The 20,141-nt window shown below is 39.5% G+C and overlaps 1 protein-coding gene across 1 annotated transcript in view; it reads right to left on the bottom strand.

The window, feature by feature from the left end:
• CSTF3 (cleavage stimulation factor subunit 3) overlaps nt 1-20,141 on the bottom strand; it is a 52,549-nt gene that overhangs the window by 8,723 nt on the left and 23,685 nt on the right. The window contains exons 4-14 of the mRNA XM_026850679.1: nt 9,178-9,210; nt 8,704-8,801; nt 7,183-7,249; nt 7,047-7,081; nt 6,813-6,939; nt 4,151-4,228; nt 3,791-3,953; nt 3,143-3,252; nt 2,609-2,725; nt 1,381-1,455; nt 87-230 (exon numbers count right to left, since the gene is read on the bottom strand). Coding sequence (XP_026706480.1) covers nt 87-230; nt 1,381-1,455; nt 2,609-2,725; nt 3,143-3,252; nt 3,791-3,953; nt 4,151-4,228; nt 6,813-6,939; nt 7,047-7,081; nt 7,183-7,249; nt 8,704-8,801; nt 9,178-9,210 — 1,047 coding nt within the window. The remainder of the gene's footprint in view (nt 1-86; nt 231-1,380; nt 1,456-2,608; nt 2,726-3,142; nt 3,253-3,790; nt 3,954-4,150; nt 4,229-6,812; nt 6,940-7,046; nt 7,082-7,182; nt 7,250-8,703; nt 8,802-9,177; nt 9,211-20,141) is intronic.

Genomic DNA, 20,141 nt, shown 5'->3' with positions numbered 1-20,141 from the left:
AAAAAAAAAAAAAAAAGTTATTACCTTCAGTGAGCTACACACCCTCCTGACACTACTTGAATATCAAATTGAGCATCTGCAATTACCTTACTACAATAATACTCCATTAAAGCTGCTGTAACATAGACGTGATGGCGGGTCCGGGCATCCTCTCTCGCTTTCTTAAATATCATTCTTCCAGATTTTATGCCTTCTGCTCGCCTTGCAAATTTCATATATTGGATATAAACCTAAGGTGCATATTAATATTTATATTGTACCAGTGCTAACAAAAAAATACTAGAATGTAGTAAAGTCTTTTTCGCTATATTTGAAATAATCTCTACTGACAAAATACAGCTAATAATGCATAACAGAAACAACACTGTGCTGTGCCTCTGTGTTTTGCTATAAATACCAAGTCATAGCTTTTAATATACTTTTTTAAAAACAATGGAATATACCTAAGAGTGATCCCCTGAAACGATGATCCCCTGTACATTATACAATCCAAGATACAAATCATCCTGTCTGCAAATATTTCTGCTGATCAAGGAAATAACGAATGCGCTATTTAGTTCGGTGGCAAATTCGTGTTTGGGATTTAACTTTCCTCCACTCTCAATTAGATCACAAAGAACAGCATTCCTCCAATAGGAGTGACTGGTACATGGTTCCTCAGAAAATACGTATTTAGGAAGCATTATGATCTGTGTTTAATGTGTAGAACACGTCAGTAAATGGATACCTTTCCTCTGACACTGACCTGTTGTTTAATTTTAGACCTAAGCCCTTCTTTTTCCTTCTCATGCTTTGTTGGGTCTATTTATAAACCAAAACTTTTTGAGGGCAGGTTCCTGTCTCACACCATTTGTTCAGCACTAGCACAGCTGGCGCTAGAGACGACCTTGTTTACTATATAACTTAAGCAGATGTGCAGCAATACTCTTTGATAATGATATGGTGAATTACAAATTTATTTGCAAACTACACGTACGCAGCATGGTGCATTTAGATGTAGGGAGAGCAATAAGCAAAGGCAATGTGCTTTTAACCAGTTAAGGGGAGGCAAAGTGAAATTTTAGTGGAACCAACAAAACATACACAAATTCTTACGAGCTGCATCATGAAATTTTTTATATCTTATATCTTCATTGCTTGTTTTAAGAGATTCTCCAAAAGAGACAGGAGAAAAGTGCACGACTTAGTGTATCTAAGTGGATTAAAGGCTGCAATTACCAACCTTGCTGAAATTTTAATCTAATTGTCATCTCAGTACTTCGCCTGCTCCATCATCCTTGTGACCCAATGAACTCCTCTAAGTACTTTGCCATTCTTTGCATGCACTCAGGTGACTGTCCATGCAAATGGGGAAAAACTCAATACTAAGGATCATCTTACCAGAGTGGGATCAATGTCTTCAATGGCCAGGAGTCGGTTATATATGCTGTGTACTTTCTCATACTTCATTCGACTCTAAGTAAATAAGAAGGAAATGCAGACTGCTTAGTAATATGGTTACAAATGACCCACGAGAATGCAAAAATCAATCTGAAGAAAAAGCTAAAATTTTTCCGTTTCCTCTTTTCCCCTAGTTGAACACTAGGTATGCCAGTCCCTTTTACTCAGATGCATTTTCTGTCTTGTGCAGTCATTTCTTTACTTCCCACATTAATTTCTCACTAGTGCTTACTTCCATGCTTTTCAAGAGTCTCTGAAGTCTTTTTCTAATTCGGTAATACTGCAGTGCAAGCGCCACTGTAGGTGTTTGGGATAAGAAGACTGTTTCCTTTACCTCTGTCTAAAAGGAATGTGCAGACAGCAAGGAAAACCACCTTCTTGACTCTCTAACCTACACACTTCATTCTGTTCACCACCAGCTGCAGCCCTCCAAGTTGTATTGTACATCCTTAAAAACCTCTAGATATCTGGTATGCTTAGGATGCAAGAGGCTGCACTGAAAGCCAAGGCAGGATTTTTCTTTTAAGGGCAAAGGGGGTTGGTTTGTTTGTTTGTTTTTTTCTGTTATCCTCAGGATCTTCCTGCAAAGACTCTTCCATGTTGTGGTAAGTGGGCAAAGTACATCCCGCAGAGGACTCCATAGTCTTCATCTGATCACTGGCCTTATTCCTGATGGTTCATGTGCAAAACCAACCCTTGCTGGGGCATTATTCGTTATGGAGTGCAGTAAAGTGGTAGCTTGGGTGAAGAGATTTCTCAAGAAAGCTGCAGTACAGGGTGCCTCCCATCTTCTGTCACAGCCACGCAAACACAAACATTAAACCCCCAAGAAATCAGATAGCAAAGGTGTTCTTTGTTCCCATTTTAAAAGTGAAGAAGCTGATGCTCCAGTAAATGTCAATCTATCCAATCTATCAGCCTTTCAATTTCACAGTAATTTGAAAAATATAGCCAATATTTATGTGGAAAGACAAAACATTTGTAATTCATACTATAGGACTTTCCTCTCTATTATATTAGCTCAGGAACACTGAATGAGGTTAAGGCTAGAAGAATCAGTAAATCAATTCTATAGAATTTTGTGTATTCAGTATGTTTCAAATAAATGACATTGTTGACAAGAGACGCCTTTGCATTTTAACATCAGTATATCACTATTTTTGCTCACCTCTTCATAATCTGCATATGCAAAATAAAGAAGCATATTCTTCTTTAATAAAGTGCTGATCGCTCTTTCATAAATATTAGCAGCCTCATCACTGAAAAGTTTAGCATTGTTCATGTCCTGTTATAAAATAAGTATGACAATATAATTGTTCAGCATCTATTGACAAGGAAGGCCCATCTAGGGAATATCTTTTGTGTGTGAGAAGTCCCAGTGAACTTCCATGCAGCGCCCCAGTGAAAAGATAATGATTTCCCCAGTCCTCAAGGAATCACAAAACCAGGACAAAACACCACCACCACCACCCCCAACCTAAAACTGGCCAACACTGAAATGGTTTTTTTATAATTCTTACCTCAAATGCAAATATTTTTATTTCTTAAAATAGTCCCGATTTTAAAATTCTGGACATGACACAACTTATGGTGCTAAAATTTTTCATATTCCCCTCCATGGTTCTTAATTATTTGAGGAAAAATTAACAGTACATCATGTTAAAACAATGAAATGAAAGCAAGCTAATGGCAATCTGCTTACCCCTTTCTCAGCTAGCAGTTTACTGGATTGCTCAAGATACTGTGCAGCTTCATACCAGATATCTGGGTGATGTCCCAGAACCAAAAGGCATTGCTCATAGGCAAACATAACTGCGGGGGAAAAAAAGTAAGAAATACTTTGTGTATGTGATTGTAGCAATGGTACCATCTTGCACAATGGAAGAATGAAATACAAAATCCAGCAAATACATCAGACAATATTAACACTAATTGGCTTTGAATACAATGATCACAACTGCCGTTCTTTTATATTGCCAGGAACTTGATGAATCATAACCAGCAGCTAAAACCTGCCTCCTCCAGGGGAAGCCGCAGAACTCATTCAAGAGCTTCAGCCATAAAACCAGGCTGTGATCCACAGCTTCCTGACCCCCAGTGAACATTCAGTGGCACACAACTACAGCACTGCCCCCCAAAATCCATGTATTACTTTCAGCTTGGCATGAGCAAAAACTAAAGAATAGTTTAAAAAAAAAAACACAACACACACCCACACGATTCAAGAAACTCAATCAAATTCCGCTCCAGCACAATCCCTGAACTCTAAATCACATCATTACTTACGCTGGAGGTCATTAATAGAGCTAAGAAATACAATTCTACATGTCCCAGCGCAATAGCTAATTACCTCTTTTTGTTATGAGAGTTTGATCTTCTGTACGCAGAGGATTGCTCTTTTCCCACTGGATGTATTTCTTCCACATGTCTACCTGCTGAGCCTCTTGGGGGGTGTTTTGTGGGGGGACAGAGGGAGCGTTGCGGTCCAGACCTTTCATCACTGTCTCGTATTCCTGAAAGGGAAGCAAGGTTTTGAACAGCACATTTAAAACACATTAAAAACTAATTTTAGGTTATGCTTTCTAAAACAAGTATTTTAACATACCGAACTTATTAGTTTAATGCACACTTTTCTTTGAAAATAAGAACCAAGTTTAATGCTAGTTTGCAGAATTTAATAGAACAAAGAAAAGTCAACAGAAGGTTGTACCTTTGCTACACGCCGTGCGTTCATATAATCTCTACTCCTGTCTTCAATCATCTTCTTAGCTAAGTGAATATTGATGCCCTGGACAAGGGTGAAAAAAAGAATTGGGAATGTGCAATTTCACTTTGGAAATACCAAATCTCATTCCATACAGAGAAGAGCTTGAAAGGGGACGCCAAAGTGAGCAACAAGGATGGTTATCATAAAATACTGATCTCGAAAGGTACTGCATTTCTCCTAATAAATGCATGGGCAAGAACAACGGGCTTTACATAAACCTGCTGGGGGAGAAAGTGGACAGAATGTAGTTGTGATTTACATTTTTCCTTCTAAACTGGGGTCAGTGCCTAGTCAGAGACACAGCTCCCTGCCTTGCTGCTCGTCCTGTTCACCAGGTGAAGGCTGAGACAGCATTTGAGCAATTCACTTTTCCTGGACAAGCAGTAACAGAGATTGACCCCCAAGCTCAAAGCTCTGCCTTCTCCTCTGTTCTTGAAGTAACTGACAGCTTTTAAGAGATTACATTCAACATACACCCTGCCACATGTGTTCCTTTGTCAGCTGAGAGCCACTTGAGGCCTGTCACTGCAGAATAACATCCCTCCGGGCCTGCACACACGTGCAGAGGGCCCTGTCGTGCTGCTGAGCAAGGGCAGCAGGAGAGCTGGGGCACAGCCCACACCTCAGCATCAGCAACACGGGCCTGGTCACGGGGTCCCAGGCACGAACAAAATCTCAAAGAGGCACCCTTACGGCAGGATAACCAACCACCCTTTTGTTCACACCTGTGTCTGCGTGGATTTTGCCTGCAAGGACTCTGAGTAAGGTGGGCAGAGCTTTCAGTCCTATTCCAAACAGGCAACTGAGCTGGGTACGGGCTCACTACAGAAGCAAAGGTCCCGTCTGGACTGGTGCAGGGTGCTGCCTGGGAGCACTGTCTGGGCCAGGTAGTGTACACACCAGCAGTGCCCAGTTTAACCCAGGACCGGGCTGGGGACGCAGCAATCTTCCCCCGGGATGCGTGCCTGGCTTTGTGAGGTGCAGCTGTGTGGCTTTGTGAGCCAAAGATTGTCACTTCTCTGTCCCACTAGGGGTGTTACCACGTTTGACCATTCGTTTAATTAAAGACACTGGTGACTGACAGGTTGACATTGCTACCCTGTGGCTACCAACTGAGCTAAAGGGAAGCTTGAGAGTGTTTAACTGCAGCAAATAGCCAGTGACCTTTCGTTCTGAGACCCACACTTTTGTACTGATCTCGGTGTTGCTGGACTACTGTTGAGGGGAATCAGTTCCCTCTCAAAGAGCCCTTCTGGTGAGGAGCATTTCCTTCTCTGTGCCAGGACATCTGTAAGCAGCAGCCCCTTCCCTCGGGCCAGCCTAGCCAGAGCAGGACGTGCAGAAACCTGTGCCCGAGCAGGGCCCTGGCCCTCGGCTCCCAGCAGCTCTGAACAGCGCAGGGTACTGGTGTGTGTTGCAGGGGTCAGCCAGAGCTGCCTCAACCCAAAGGTACAGAACAAATGTAGGACAGGTTTCAGCTATCATTTTGACAAGTCTCCCTACGTATAATGGAAGTAGTAGGAACCAGCAGTGAGAGCCTTCGTTTGTTACGTGGTGACTGGTGACTGAGAAGAGGAGGTTTACAGGGAAGTTGTAGTGGGGATTTTCTATGCAGAAGGCGTGTTGCTGGGCACCTTCCCTGGTGGTCAGCAGGCTACCTGTGGCATCCCCGGGCACCGGCAGGGCCATCAGCTGTTACAGTACATGCTCGTGGCTGCAGATGCCTGGAGGTACTCCCACTGGCTAAGCACAGTGGCCCTATTAATGTTAAAAAGTTACCAAGCCTACGACTTGCATAATTAGAGCAAGGAAAGAGAAATTGTCCCTTCTTTCTGGCTCAGTGCACAGCTGACCCATAGCACCTGCAGCCCTGGGTGCAAGAGGCAAGCTAAGGGAGAGCACTGGATGAACATCCCTGCTTGAGAGTGCTGAGCACAAGGGCGCCCGCCCTCAGCTCTGCACCCTCACCTCTGCTGACTGGGGTAGGTTAACAAGCTGTTACTAAGTGTGTTTACAAATGCACCATAAAGGTGCAGCTACAAATTAGCCTGCAAGGACAATGAGTTGAGGTCACGCTTGCTGAAGACAGTGTGGTAGCAAACTCACCTGAATTGATGCTGTAATGGCTTCAGGTGAAGGATGGTGAGGAGCGTTTTATATGTACTTGAGACCGTATAACTTACACTGTGAAGGAAGTCCAAACCATCGTAGCTGAATGCCATTTCACCCTGTTCAACTATAACTGAAAGGAGGGGAGTGCCTCCTTGGGGAAGCAAGCCCTCATTGCCAGCTGGTCTGCTCTAGCTTCCATTAAATGTTCTCCATCACTGACGACAGTGATTTCTCATTCACTAGCAATTCCACTGGGCCAGCTGGGAAATGGGACAGTTAGATGTATCCTATAAAAAGTCTTTACAATAAATTTAAAAACTCACTCAGGTAGAGTTTTGCCCCGGGTCTTGGTACATACCACACACAAAATATGTTTATACTGCTGGTCATGTCTTTTATACATAATTATTTAGTGGATACAGTTTAGGCACCATACTTGATTATACTATTATTATTTCTTTTTTAATGTCACAAATTTCATGTTCTTGATTACCTCTTCGTATTTGTTATAATCTCTCCAGAGCTGCTCTATGTTTATCATTGGATTCACGCAACCACGCTGGTAAACCCTACGGACAGCTGTTATCCTCTGGTTTTCTGCATAAGATCCTACTGCTTCTCTAAATAGTGGGGAGAGAGATTAATGTCAGCTATTACAGGTTATAACTGGTATGAACATCAACATCACATTAACTGAGCTTAAAAAAAATTCTTTTGAGATACTTACACGCCTTTCAAAAAATTGATGTAATCCACCCAGATCTATGTGAGAAAAAAATATTACATATAATGAAACCAATGTTTAGTTGTACTTGTTATAAAGTTAGAAATAAAACGTGCTTTGATTAAAAAAAAAAACATACCTGGTATGACATGATTTCCATGCCAATCTTATCCAGAGCAAAATCATATGCCTGAGCCATTTTTTCTCTGAGGAAAAAAACAAACCACAAAGACCATAGAGCAAGTGTTTAGTATTTAAAAAATTCTTTATTTAAGATATTCTTTTGTGCAGCAAATTTTAACCAAACATTGAAGTACGAAAAGGGTCATTCAACAGCTGAGAGTAACAACTGGCCTTCAGATAGCTTTAAATTCTGCATTTAGGTTTTCTGTTTAAGAAAATTATTTAAATCTGCTGATGGCAGTCTAGCATACTAATGGTTCCTGTGCCCCACCTCCCCCTTAATTAAGTAGAAATCCATGTACACTATGTGAAGTTGAGAAAATATTAAACAACTACTCTTTACATTTTCTTAGCTGGCAGATGTACCTCTGGTTCCTTCTTTTTTCCCCCCCTCAGAATTCCCCAAACCTTGTTGTAATTCTCCATGAACACCAAAAGGCTGGGGAAATTAGGAGTAGCCCCCCCCCCCCGGTGGAAACTGCCCAAAGTGATTTCTTATCCCCCCAGATTCGAAGTAATTTTCCCCAAATTTAAAATGTTCACAGAATATTTCATTGGTAAAGTTTCAGTGAAAACAGCTTTTTCACTCTCCTACTTTTCTCTCAGTTTTCTTTTCTGAAACATCTTTCGGTACCTTACCAGTTCTTGACCATATCAACAAGAAAAATAGAAGAAAGTTGAATTAGATAAAAAGATAAGGGGAGGTGCTGATACTTTTTAAATTATTTCAAAACAATCTTGTAAAAATAAGTTGTTGGGTTGTTTTTGGTTTGTTTGTTTTTTTTTTCTGTTAATACATTAGTTATCTCGCCAGTTCTAATACAAAGAAATTATGGTGGACTGGGAAAGACAGAGTTTAAAGATGCTGAAATGTACTGATATTTTTTAAACTTTAAACAGGAAGAAAAAGCATTAAACGCAATCCACAGGGTTGTAAACAAATAAAATGCAGTAACTGAAAAGGGATGAACATCAATACACCCCAAAATTGCGACACTCTGATTTTTAATGCATTTTTACGCATTCTGAAACTTTAACTACTGAATTATTTACTCTTGAACTCCTGCTAGTCAAATGTAGTACCTCAGCTGGAATCAATTTTTGTGGAGACTCTAAACAGGGCACTAAGGGGGAGAACAGCAAAAGGTCCTGACTGAGGAGGAAGCGTGTTTCAGATTGGCTCAAGCATCAACCTTGTCTGCAGGGAACCGGCATGGATATGTCAGCTCCTCCCCAGCTCTTGTCTCACCTTGTTGTATGGATCCAGACCAAGGAAGCAATTTTACCCAGCAAGCTCAATTAAAGAAACTTTAAAGAAAATGTTTCCTAAATGCAGATTATGTATTATCCCCCCCCAATACTCTACCAGAAGATCCCCCGGCAGATTTGTCACCCAGGTTCCTCCCCACTCCCTAGTCAAAAACCAGTAAGAGATTCACCATAAAACTAGAGTAATTCAGAGCAACTCTTAACTTACTTGTAACTAGGTAGCTTCCCCTTGGTTTCTCGTACATAGGAAAGGTAACATTTCCATAAATCAATGTGTAAAACCTTCATAAGGCATCGCTGAAATAACTGTTTAATACATCAAGAAGACGTGATCAGGATTCCAGACACAGAAATTGGGTTTCTACTTTTAAAGCTATACAGTATCAATTAAAATACTCTTTGTAATTATGATTGAGATTTGTAAGAAAGAATAAGTTAAACTACTCATCCTTTTGACTAAAACACTTCTGTGCTATGCAAAGGAATTGGAGAGATTTAAACAGAGAAATTCCTCTGCGCACTTCACTCATCACAGTTTGGTAGCAACAACAAATTGACTTTAGTGATACTTCTTATCTTTTTGAATAATGCATTCAAACAACAGCTATGGTTCTTTTTAATCTGCTTTAGCCTAATCAGAAGATACTTGTTCTGGGTATAGAGATATATTGATAGGACTCACCTTTTCCACTTTGTCATAATTTTTTGCTTTAATCTATAGGGAAGCAGAAAAAAACAAATCACTTAAGAATATACTCCTACTATTCTAAAATTGTTTTTTCATACAGCACTATAGCATTCCAGTTTGTACTCTGGCTGCCTAAACTAATTACATTGTAACACCACATAATGCTGAAAAAATGTAATTAAGCATACAAAAATCATGTACTTTGCTTAGGTTTTTCCAAATCAGCGTTTATTTTTTTTTTATTTATCCTTCACTTCCACTAGGGCCAAAATTTAGGTATCCGTAGGCAAAGCTGCTTTTCTGTATTCTGGCTTGGACACACAGACTTAGCCTCTTATTTCAAGATACTCTGTTGTTTAAGTGCATATATTGATCCACTCAGGTACCAAAGCCTCTAGATCAGGATTTAGAGGATTAAGGGTAAAATACCATATTTACAAAACTAATAGGGTAATAATATGACATTTGAACATTTATTTCTCAAAGTACACGTTGCTATAATAAGCCGATGCCGACTAAAGGAATAATAAACCATGCAGAACCTGTTTTTTTTTAACAGGAGCTCCCAGCCCTGGTGCTCCCTTCCAGGAGGCACCCAACCACGCGCACATCTCGGCACTCGTTTCACTCAGACAGCACGCACACTGCAAGGGTAGAGGGTGAGCTTAAGTCTTGAAGTGACAGGCTGCAGACAGGGCAAAGAAAAGCACGGGGACAGATGCAGAGGGCAGACTGGCACCCTTCATGTATTTATTAGCTCTGGTTACATTAACATACTGGGCAACCTGTAGAGACATACCCTGAAGAAACAAAGAAAATGGACAAGGCTTTAGAAGATGCTTATCTGTGTTAAAATACAGAGCCTTTAGTGAAATAAGGATTTGTTCTGCTGGGTTGCATTTTCTTAAAGCATCAAAACTCCATTTTAAAGCTCATTGCTCTCTGTTTACTTAGGGGATTCACAGCTTTTATTTTGGTGTGCGACACAAGAGCAGCTCTGAAAGCCTTTTCCCCACGGAGCACGGCAGTAGGCAGCATACAGCAACCTTTAGCACCAGGTAGTAATCGTAGCAGCTTTATATCATTCTAAAGCACGAGAGAATTTTTAGCAAAAGCATTAGGAAACACCAACTCATCTGCAGGAGGCCTACAATAAACGTGTCCTGTACTACACCACGCTCTGCCTTTCCCATCCGCTGTTCCCTGAGTTTCTATGCTCCTGCAACACCCCAGCCTCCACGAGCCCTAACAGAGCATCCCCATTTCTCACTCCTGGACAAGATCATTTAAAAATGAGAGAATTCAAACAAGTGTTGCAGAAAAAAAACTTTAATAGCACACACAGACCAGACCCTTGTGTCTGTACCACTTTGGAACTGGAGCGGTATCCTGCCCAGGTTGAAAGGATTTCACAAAATCCAGGTTTGCAGAAAGTTAAGCCTAATCATGTCTTGCACATAAAATTTTCACACAGTCTTCCCACAAACTGTTCAGTCAAAAGATAGTTGACCGGAGAATAACTGATTGCAGAAACAACAAATGCTCTGAAATAATACTTCACTAAAATCAGGGATCGGCATGTCCACGCTACGGAGAAATCGTGTCACTGCTAAGCCCTGCAGTAAGACACACTGACCCAACACACCCTCAGGTACACGTACAGATCCGACTGACGCCTTCTCACAGCTTTTTGTGAGTACAGCACAATCTTTCAACCTTTAAAAAGCACTTGGAATAACTGTAGGGTTGTTCAGACAGAATTCTTCTGTGGACGCAAGTTAAGAAGTCTGACGCTTCCCTATCTCTACCTGAAGGAAAGTAAATTCTTATATTTTAAGTTTCTCCTGCTTTGTAGAGTCCAAAAAAAGCTATCTCAAATTTTTACTTCACCCTTTTTTAAGAGTAACTTTTCAGGTTCCTCAGCACCTCTTAGATTATGATGAAAAGGATTTAACTCTCACTAAAGAGCCAGAGCTCTCAGTCTGTCTCCCACACCCTGCAAACTCTTTATCCTTGGCCACCGAGTGGAAAAGAACAAATGAATCTTGGTTTGTATGTCTAGTACAGAGCACAGCTGCCTGCACCTTTTTTTTTTTTTTTTCCCCCTTGCACTTACAAGTCAAGTCTACAATAAGATGAGCAGAAACTTTTTTTAAAGAGGTGACTCACCAGGAGATAGATTTTTTTTTTTTTTGGTGAAAATTGAATAATTATTTGCCACTGACAAAAGGCATCACCTTGTAGTTATTAAAGACCAAAAAAAAAAATTTAAAAGCTCAGAATAAAATCCTGTAAGCCAGCAGGGCAAAACTGAGTGTGCCTTCCGCATTTAGCCACGTAAAGGTGTTTTGCATGTCTGCCTTGAGTTATTATGCCAGAGACAATTCCTATACACAGCTGATAGGGCTGCGAGTGCTCTCTGCCTGCTTAGCCCATCTCCCTGCCCCTTGTCACCCCCAAGCTCAGTGACAACTATTACTCAGTAGAAGTGACCTAGGCTGACCTCAGTAGTTGTACAGTGTCAGGTAAGCGCACGGTCATCCTGCTGTTAGGCAGAGCAATGTAACTAGCACCTGGCAGCACTGTCACCGAGCAACTTCAAAAGGTGGAGCACAAGCAGTACTTATCAATTATGTATGCACTTCCAATAAGCAAAGACCTTGAAAAGAGAAAAAATTTGCTAAGAAAAAAAGCTATACTGTTTATTTGCATGTTGTAGGACTTGAACAAAATACCTTCTGCATGAATTATCAGATATATGAAAAAACTGCTGACCCCATCTGGATTTCAAGTCAGTGTCCTGTATTTATTAAATCCACACAAGTGGTTTGATACTGGTATCTGAAAATTCAGAAATCTCGGTGCCAATGAAGGACAGAGGTTGGAGATTGGCAGGATTTGTTAAAAATAAAGAAAATGCAATACTGGCTAACGCTTCCTGGGTCTCTGCCAGTGGAGTTTTTATGAAGCCCCCAGAGCCAGAGGGAAGGGCAGCTCTCTCTCCTGCAGGAATTTGTGTTTCTTGGCTCGCGGCTAGCAAGCAAGTGTCCTGGCAGTCCTGACCCCCAGGGCTGGGGAAAGCCCATCACCAGAGAGGGGACACACTGCCCCCAGGACCCACCATCACACATTTCTGTTACATTTCTTGGTTTTCCTATTACAGACACAGAGACTGACAGTGATTAGATGTGGACAAGCATTAAAGGATTGATAGTAATACTGTATTTTTGTCCTTAAAAGACAAACATAACGAAGTGAACTATAGATCTTTACAGCAGATTATCCTTCAGTTTCTAACACTGCCTGTATACCTGTTCTGATTGCTTTAACTCACAGGGGCTAAAACTCCACCAGAAATCCACCACCTACAGAATGAACTTAGGCATGCTGTCGTTCTAAGGTTAAATTGGTATATATGACTATCTCCTCTCCATCCTTGAAGACTATACAAAGGCCACCTAGTCTGACCAGCTACACCTAGACACTCCTGTAGGAAAACACATCTGATCTTGCCTTCCTCTGCCTGCAACAATGAGAAATCTCACCTGTTTTGCTGACAGAGTAACTTTAACTTTGATGCTCCAATAGGAAATCTGAGTCACGACTGTTATCAGCTTTGCACAAGATGAATATATAATAACAGGGTCAAATTTCTTCCCAGAGTGCACAACATGCTTCCCTATAACAAGCTGCAGAAACATTCAAGGGCAAAGTTTAATCCATAAATTACATTGCACTTCACTTTTTAATAGACTTATTAAAAGACATGTGTCATTTATGATTATGCAAAGCAAGTGATTTTATTCATCTATAGACTTAAGCCTACTTGGAGTTGTCTGACAACACACAACGCAAGCCTAAGAAGTGTCCTAGATTTATTTTAACCTTTTCAGTACTTCTTAGTTTCAGTCAGGCTCCTAAGGAAGCTAGGTTAGTGCTAAGGATCAGCACTGCTTTTTCTGCCATCTATTTCCATATCCTAACTCCATCTTCTTTTGCAATGGTTATTTTCCAAGGAAAGAAAATTATTTTCTCAAGCAAAAAAATCTAACGTGCCCTTATCCACTGCCTTGTCTCCCACTGGTGAGGTAGACCCCCTCTTGCCCTCTCCTCTACCCACTGTCCCCAAACTGTTCTGTGTTTTCTGGAACTTTTTTTGGAAAAGGGACCTGGAGAGAAATGCTATGTGCACTGCTGGCAAACTGCACCAGCTGATGAAAACACCACAGCAGCGCTGGCATTAACTTTCTGAGAATTTAGTTCGTCGTGGCTAGTACTTTTAAAACTATTTCCTAAAATCCAGTTTCATTATAAATACTACCCTGTCTCTATACTCATCCAGGGTTACATCACTGGCTACTAGATAATTAAGAAGTTAACATTTCAAATGTTAAACAAAATTCATCACAACTAAATCCATCTGTGTTAACCTTTTGCTTTTTAAATTTTTTTTTTTCCACATCTTGACTGTTAAGGTAAATAATCAATCACCCACTGTCAAGCCCAGTGGGATATAATTTGGGTCTCTACTAGTATAGAACTGAAGGTGTGAAAATATACATTCACATTTCTCTACCAGTTTCCAAAATATAAGCTAGGGCTGGTGGAGAGATGTTCGCACTTTATTTGCAGAGTAAGTACTGCTTGGATCACTGCAGTTCCAACTTTTCAGACTGCCTCAAAGAAAAGCAATCTTTCAAAGAACGGAGAGAGTGTAACACGCTAACTCACTTTTACCTTTAGCACATTCAGCCTTTTGCTATTTGCTGAGGCTTCCCGTCAGTGACTAATTTTGCGAGCCCTTAACATGACAAACTCATTTTCCTACAGGTCAAATAACAGCAATTATCTTTGCAAATAGCAAACCAAGCTCTGTTTAAGTACATAAAATGCAGGAGTAACATCGCTTTTGCATGTGGTCATTAACCCAAAGGAGGTTAGATTATAACTGCCTAGGTAAGTGGATGTAACACTTATGTATGCTGAACAAAGCACATATTTCTCCAAAATATTCCAAGGCTTAACCCAGTGAAATCCTTTATTTAAAAACATTAGCCTATAATTGCAGATGGAATTTCTGTAATATATCATTTTACTACTATTTGTACCAGATAAGGATTGAATAATTCAGTATTTCTGCAGTCTTTGTTTGGAGTTTTAATATTCCTTGTGAAAAATACAGCTTTTATCTTGCTATTAGTAAAGACTGCAAGGAAGAGATACAGTACGCCAAGTACAGGAAAAACTCATTTTCTCAAAATGTATTAAGATGAGATTCTAACTATTTTTCATTCAGTATGGTGTAATTTTTCACATTCACACGGTTACGTGTCTCAATTTCAAAGTCAGCCATAAAATGGGATTTGAAAAGTTTCTTAAAATTATTCTAAATGAAATGCCTCCAATTACTGTTACATGTATTAGTTCTAGGGCTTCTAGAACCATGGCACTACAACAAAACTTAAAAGTCATGTTGTTTCCACTAGATATACAATTACTTGAAGAACAATCTCCCTACCAGATGCCTTCACAATGCCATATAAATGGCTAAAAAGCACCATTTTGCAGTCTGCTTCAGAGGAAGCCTAAGAGTAGAATATTTCAGCAGGAAGGGATCTACCATGACCATCTAGTCCAACTGCCTGACTAATTCAGGGCTGAACAAAAAAAAAAAAAAAAAAAAAAAAGCTAAAGCACGTTGTTAAGAGCCTTGTCCAAATGTCTCAAACACTGACAGGCTTGGAGCATTGACCACCTCTCCAGGAAGCCTGTTCCACAGTTTGACCAACCATGCTTCCATCTTTTAGGTTTTACGGTTGTTTCCTGATTAACAAAATAGTGGTCTATCATATACACTATCATGTATTTGTATTTATAGTTTGAATTTGCTCACAGTATTTAAGAATAAAATTTTCAGTAACTAAGAATATTGTTGAAGCTAACGAATAGGACCTGTTATTCTGCAAATCCAATTACCAGTTAATATCCTGCATACATAAACCCAAGAACGGGCACTTACTGAGTAGCTAGTGAAAATGTTAACTTTTCATAGCAAAATTCTGGGCCACATCACCATTTTCTGTTAGATTAAAGACAAAAAAAACCCAGTAAAAAGTGGTCACATCTACAGGAAAAGTGATCACTAGTAAATAAATGAAGGGCAGCATTTTTCATAAGGAGATAAATTGCAGTGGGAGATTGGGACAGAACAACAGCAGAGATAGAGAGAGCTGCTGCATGTAATATGCAAGGTTGCTCCTCACTCAATAACTTGTTGAAAATTGTCATTACAGCCTCATGACCCCAAGCCTTTAATAGCCTTCAGGAACAACTAACCGAGGCACATCAGGTTAACACTCTCTACCAAACCTTCTCCTCTCAGAGGCAGCAGCCTAGAGAGATCTCTACATGAACATCTCCACTACCTGATTAGTTGTAAAACAACAAAAAACCCTAGGCATGACTGAAGACTTGAAAAGACTATTTCCCAACCTGTGAGCATAAAACTAGGTATATCTGGAAGTTCAGGAAAGGGAGGAACCCAGATGTGCCTGCCTGAGGGTGGCAAGGGAGCAGAAGTCCTCAGAAAAGAGCACAAAGAAATTGTGAAATGCGACTCTAAAGACAGAGTAACATGTGCCCCAGATGAAGCAGAGTTAAATCATTCTTAATTTAAAAATCCCTACCTAATTACCAATTAAAAAAAAAATCTGCAAGTAGAAGATATTAATTTTTTTTAGACTAAAAAACCCACTACCTTCAGATGCACCAGGGAAGAAATGAATCCAGAAGACATGAATGTAATATCCTTAGGTATCAGCAAACTGTATGCATTCTGAGGGGCAGTAATAAAAGGACTGAGAATCTGGACAAGCTTCCTGAACAAACTTATAGTAAATGGATTGACCTAGAAGTGAAGAAAGATTAATGCACTGCAGTAAAGAAACTTAACCTTGCTATTAAGAATACAGTTTGGAATATTAAAGAACTATCTACCCCATCTAATTCCTATATATCTAATGTAAAGAAGGACTTCATTAAAAAAATAGGATGGCTCAGAGATGGAGTCACTAAAAACCAGCTATTATGCTTTAGTTTACACCTTAGCACAATTTGATTTCATTTCCACATACAGACAAATCTTTAGGACTAGCATCTGCCTCTACTCTCTTAAAAAAAATGTTGACCTCTTGGTCCTGCAGTGAGGCATTTTATTCATGCTAATACTTTGAAAAGCAAGCACACAGAACTTTCGAGCACCACCACCAAGAGACTAGCCAGAGCTGGACAGAGAAATATTTGTTTATAGGCAGCCTTAAAACAAACAGTTGTGTGGTGACAAAACTGTTAAATTACGTTTCTTGTTGGAGAATGGTACTGAATTGCAGTCACTGATTCACTCACTATTTCATTTATTCCTGACATCACATATACTTCTCTTTTTACTTCCCTTGTTTTCAATCTGGATTATAAAAATGAAGAAGCAATTTCTCAACTGGATGTCCTCTTCCTTCCCATCTACTGTTTCTACTGGTCTCATTTTACTTGTTTGTGCATTTTACTCCCTTTTGAGAACACATTTTCAGAAAAATAAATTTCAGATTTGCAGTTACATTTAAACACCAAACCCACCTCATGTTATTACTTGCACTGCTATTTTCCTTCCTGACAGGGTGCCATTATTGCAAATCTCTCTTGTGGATTAGTATAATTCAAGTAAAGCTGCAGAAACAGCCCTTTTCAAATCATGATGAAAAGCACACTCCAAGCTCTTCAAAAAAACAACAAAAGGACAACTTCAGTTACCTGTTACTTGAACACCCTACGGATCTGACATTTCAAAATTGCCTAGAAATTAGGGGTGGAGAGCTGCTGCATCTCTATGCTTTGTTTACCTGCACGTACTGCCTCGGTCTACCAAACTGTTCGTTGCTGCATTGGGTAAAGCTCGCATATATACGGCTCACATAAAGCTGTACTGCCAGCTTTTCTTCCTTGTTCTGTTTTCTCAAACTCTTTCTTTGGTGCAAAGTGATTAAGTCTCCTCTACAAATGTTTTAAGACAACTGTCTCCAACAGAATCTGGTATTGGGTATATAATCAATAATTACACTTTCCCCCCACAAGTACTTCTCATATCCACTCTACTTAGCTTCAGCAGTTCTTACATGCCAATATAAGAATCAATAGACCACAAGGCTACTTTAATAAGCACCTTCAGTTTGTGATCACACCATGCTTAGTAAATGGTAACAATTATTTCCTGGTTAGAGAAAGACGAGACTACATTATCACTAGTTACTTTAAAAATATTTTATAATAGACATTTGATCCACTCCTTCCTGTTTAGTCAATTCTGCTCCCTTACTATCTTTTGCTCACTTTTTGCTTCTAGCAGCTTCACATGGTCATTCTGAGACAGAATTCCTTACCCAGTGATTTCACCTGACTGCACTGCACCATCCACTTCAGTCTCCATGTTCTAAAACATGCCTCAAACTCCAGCAGTGTATACACATACGTGTCTGACTAAAAGCACCAAGACCTCCCATAGAACATCAGGAAGATGCCTTTCATACTCCCTGCTCAGCACTATTCAAGAAAACAAGAACTCGCTTTAGGTATTTAGGTCTTGCCACACATGAGCGGATTTTCTGTAACAGCATCTAGCTTTATGCTTCTAATCAGAAGTATGAGCTACCTACTCCAATCATTTTTCCAAATAATGGGAGACAATGCAGTGTTCTCTGCTCCCTCAGTGTGCATTTTATTGTATAACACATCTTTAACTATGGTATCCATTCTTTAATATCTTCTCCAAATCAGGAAAATCATTACCTTTTTTATTTAGGCACTTCGCCCAGTATCAAATTTAATGTAGTATTAACTGTATGAAGTAATTTACAAATGCTAAGCATCCTTCTGTTTTTTCACTCCTTTCTAGCCACATTTAACTTCATACCTAGATTCTCAATTTGTCTGCAAATCTCATTTTAATAAAAAGTCAATTTTCAACATGCCCTGTGGCTTGCAATTTCCTCTTCAATTTCACACTCACTTTAGGCCACAGCAGAAGACAACATCCCACGTTCACACTCCTGCAAACTACCTTTGCTTCCTTCCTGACTTAGGCATTTTGGTTCTTCCTATGTGCTTTAGTTCATTTCTGCTTCTCATTCCTGTTTCTCAATGCCTTTTGTATTTTACAGAAGCAGTGGGACGTTTTTAAATGTGTTTTCAGATGGCTAACATTAAGTGATCTACTAATACCCTTATCCTTTGCAGTTATTAGGAAGTATGACATTTCACAAAGAAGCAGTGCTTTTTCACCTAGAGTTAATTTTATATTGGTTTCACACTTAGAGGAACAAATTTACAGGACTCAAAAGTACACAGAGCACCCATGGATTTCAAGATAATCTGTTAACATGACAAAACGCAATCAGATAAATTAAAGACGTGCTGTCTCATCTACTGGCCAGATAATTAAAGTTTAAAAGTTTAAAGTTAAAAAGCAATTTATTCGGCCCATCTCACTGGGCTAGAGATCCCTAATTTATACACTCATATAAATTACCCTGGTTGTGTACCTCAACCATGCATCATGAGCAAACAGTCCTTCAGCAGAGGCAATAGAATTGGACATAGGCACCCCTCTAATGCTTTTTTCAGTTGATTTAGTAAAATAATAGGTTCCCATATCTTACACAGGGTTGCCAGACTGAGGAGCATGATACTTTGCAGTCTGCCATCACCAATAGCGAGGCACTAACCCCGTAACCCAAGCTAAAAACTCCTTGTAATACTAAGACCTTAAAAACAAGGCAGGGATTGGACTGCTGCAACATATCTTAAACGGTACATAAGGGATCACTACCTAGAAAAAAAAAAAAAAGCCAATTATTTCATTACACAGATCTCACACCTTACATCGCTCTAGCTTAAGACCCTTAATTTAAAATTGTCTAGCTGATTCTCACTTCTATAAGAAATCAGTGTTCATTACAGTAATATACAGCTCATTTAAAAAAAAAAAAAATTCCTCTTGATTTTGGTATCCTCAATATCTCAGAGAAAGTAAGAAAGCAAAGTTTATAAGAAAGCGATGATTTATTGTGTAATTTGATGATACAGCTGGGGAAAACGGGACATTGTAGGGGCATTAAGTCTCCCATTAGATTTACAGCTTGACAATTTCTCACAACGCTCATTGCATGCCTACAGTTATGATAGATTCTTTTCAAAAATGCTTGTATAAAAATGCAAAAAAAGCTAAGTTTGATAACCATAATAATTTCAGACTGAATTTCTGAAAATTATTTTTGTAAAATGAAATTATCAAATCATAATAATTTTTGTATGGAAGGTTTTTAGAATTCTCCATTTGTTCACCAAGATTATATCTTAATAATACACCTGAACAAGTAGGAATTTCAGAGAAATGTTATTTTAAAGGGATCCTTGAATATTTAAAAAAAGAAGCAATACATATAGAAGGCAGCAAAGGTCCCTTAAACAGTCTTTGCACTGATTTAGCAAAAAGGACTAATAGTCCAAATGAAGACATCTTAGGACCAGAAATAACTGCTGCCCTTCTGAGTGGTCAAATTAATTTGGAGACCGTGCATTAATTCCTCACATTTTCTAGTGTGGAACTGGTCTAAGAAAGGCTCTCCCCAAAATAACAACAGCCAAACAAGCATTTCTCCTAAGGAAAAGGAACACAAGTTGCTCAAAAAAGGAAGAAATAGTACTAGAAGATGTAATTGTATCATACCACATAATCTTCTCACTGTTACAGTATTAGCACTAGACTAACTTGCCCTGTCAGCAGAGGACAAATGATTCTTAATGTTTTGTCTCCATGACTAGAATGTAAAGAGCAATTTTCCAATAAATTCTTGCGCAAATGGCCCAAAGAATGCTTCTCAAAACCATGAGATTCATTCTAAGTCTCC

This window comes from Athene cunicularia, assembly GCF_003259725.1.
Source record: "Athene cunicularia isolate RWA chromosome 5 unlocalized genomic scaffold, athCun1 chr5_part3, whole genome shotgun sequence".
NCBI lineage: Eukaryota > Metazoa > Chordata > Aves > Strigiformes > Strigidae > Athene > Athene cunicularia.
The sequence above is the reverse complement of the archived record's forward strand: the minus strand, read 5'-3'. Positions and strand labels throughout refer to the sequence as shown.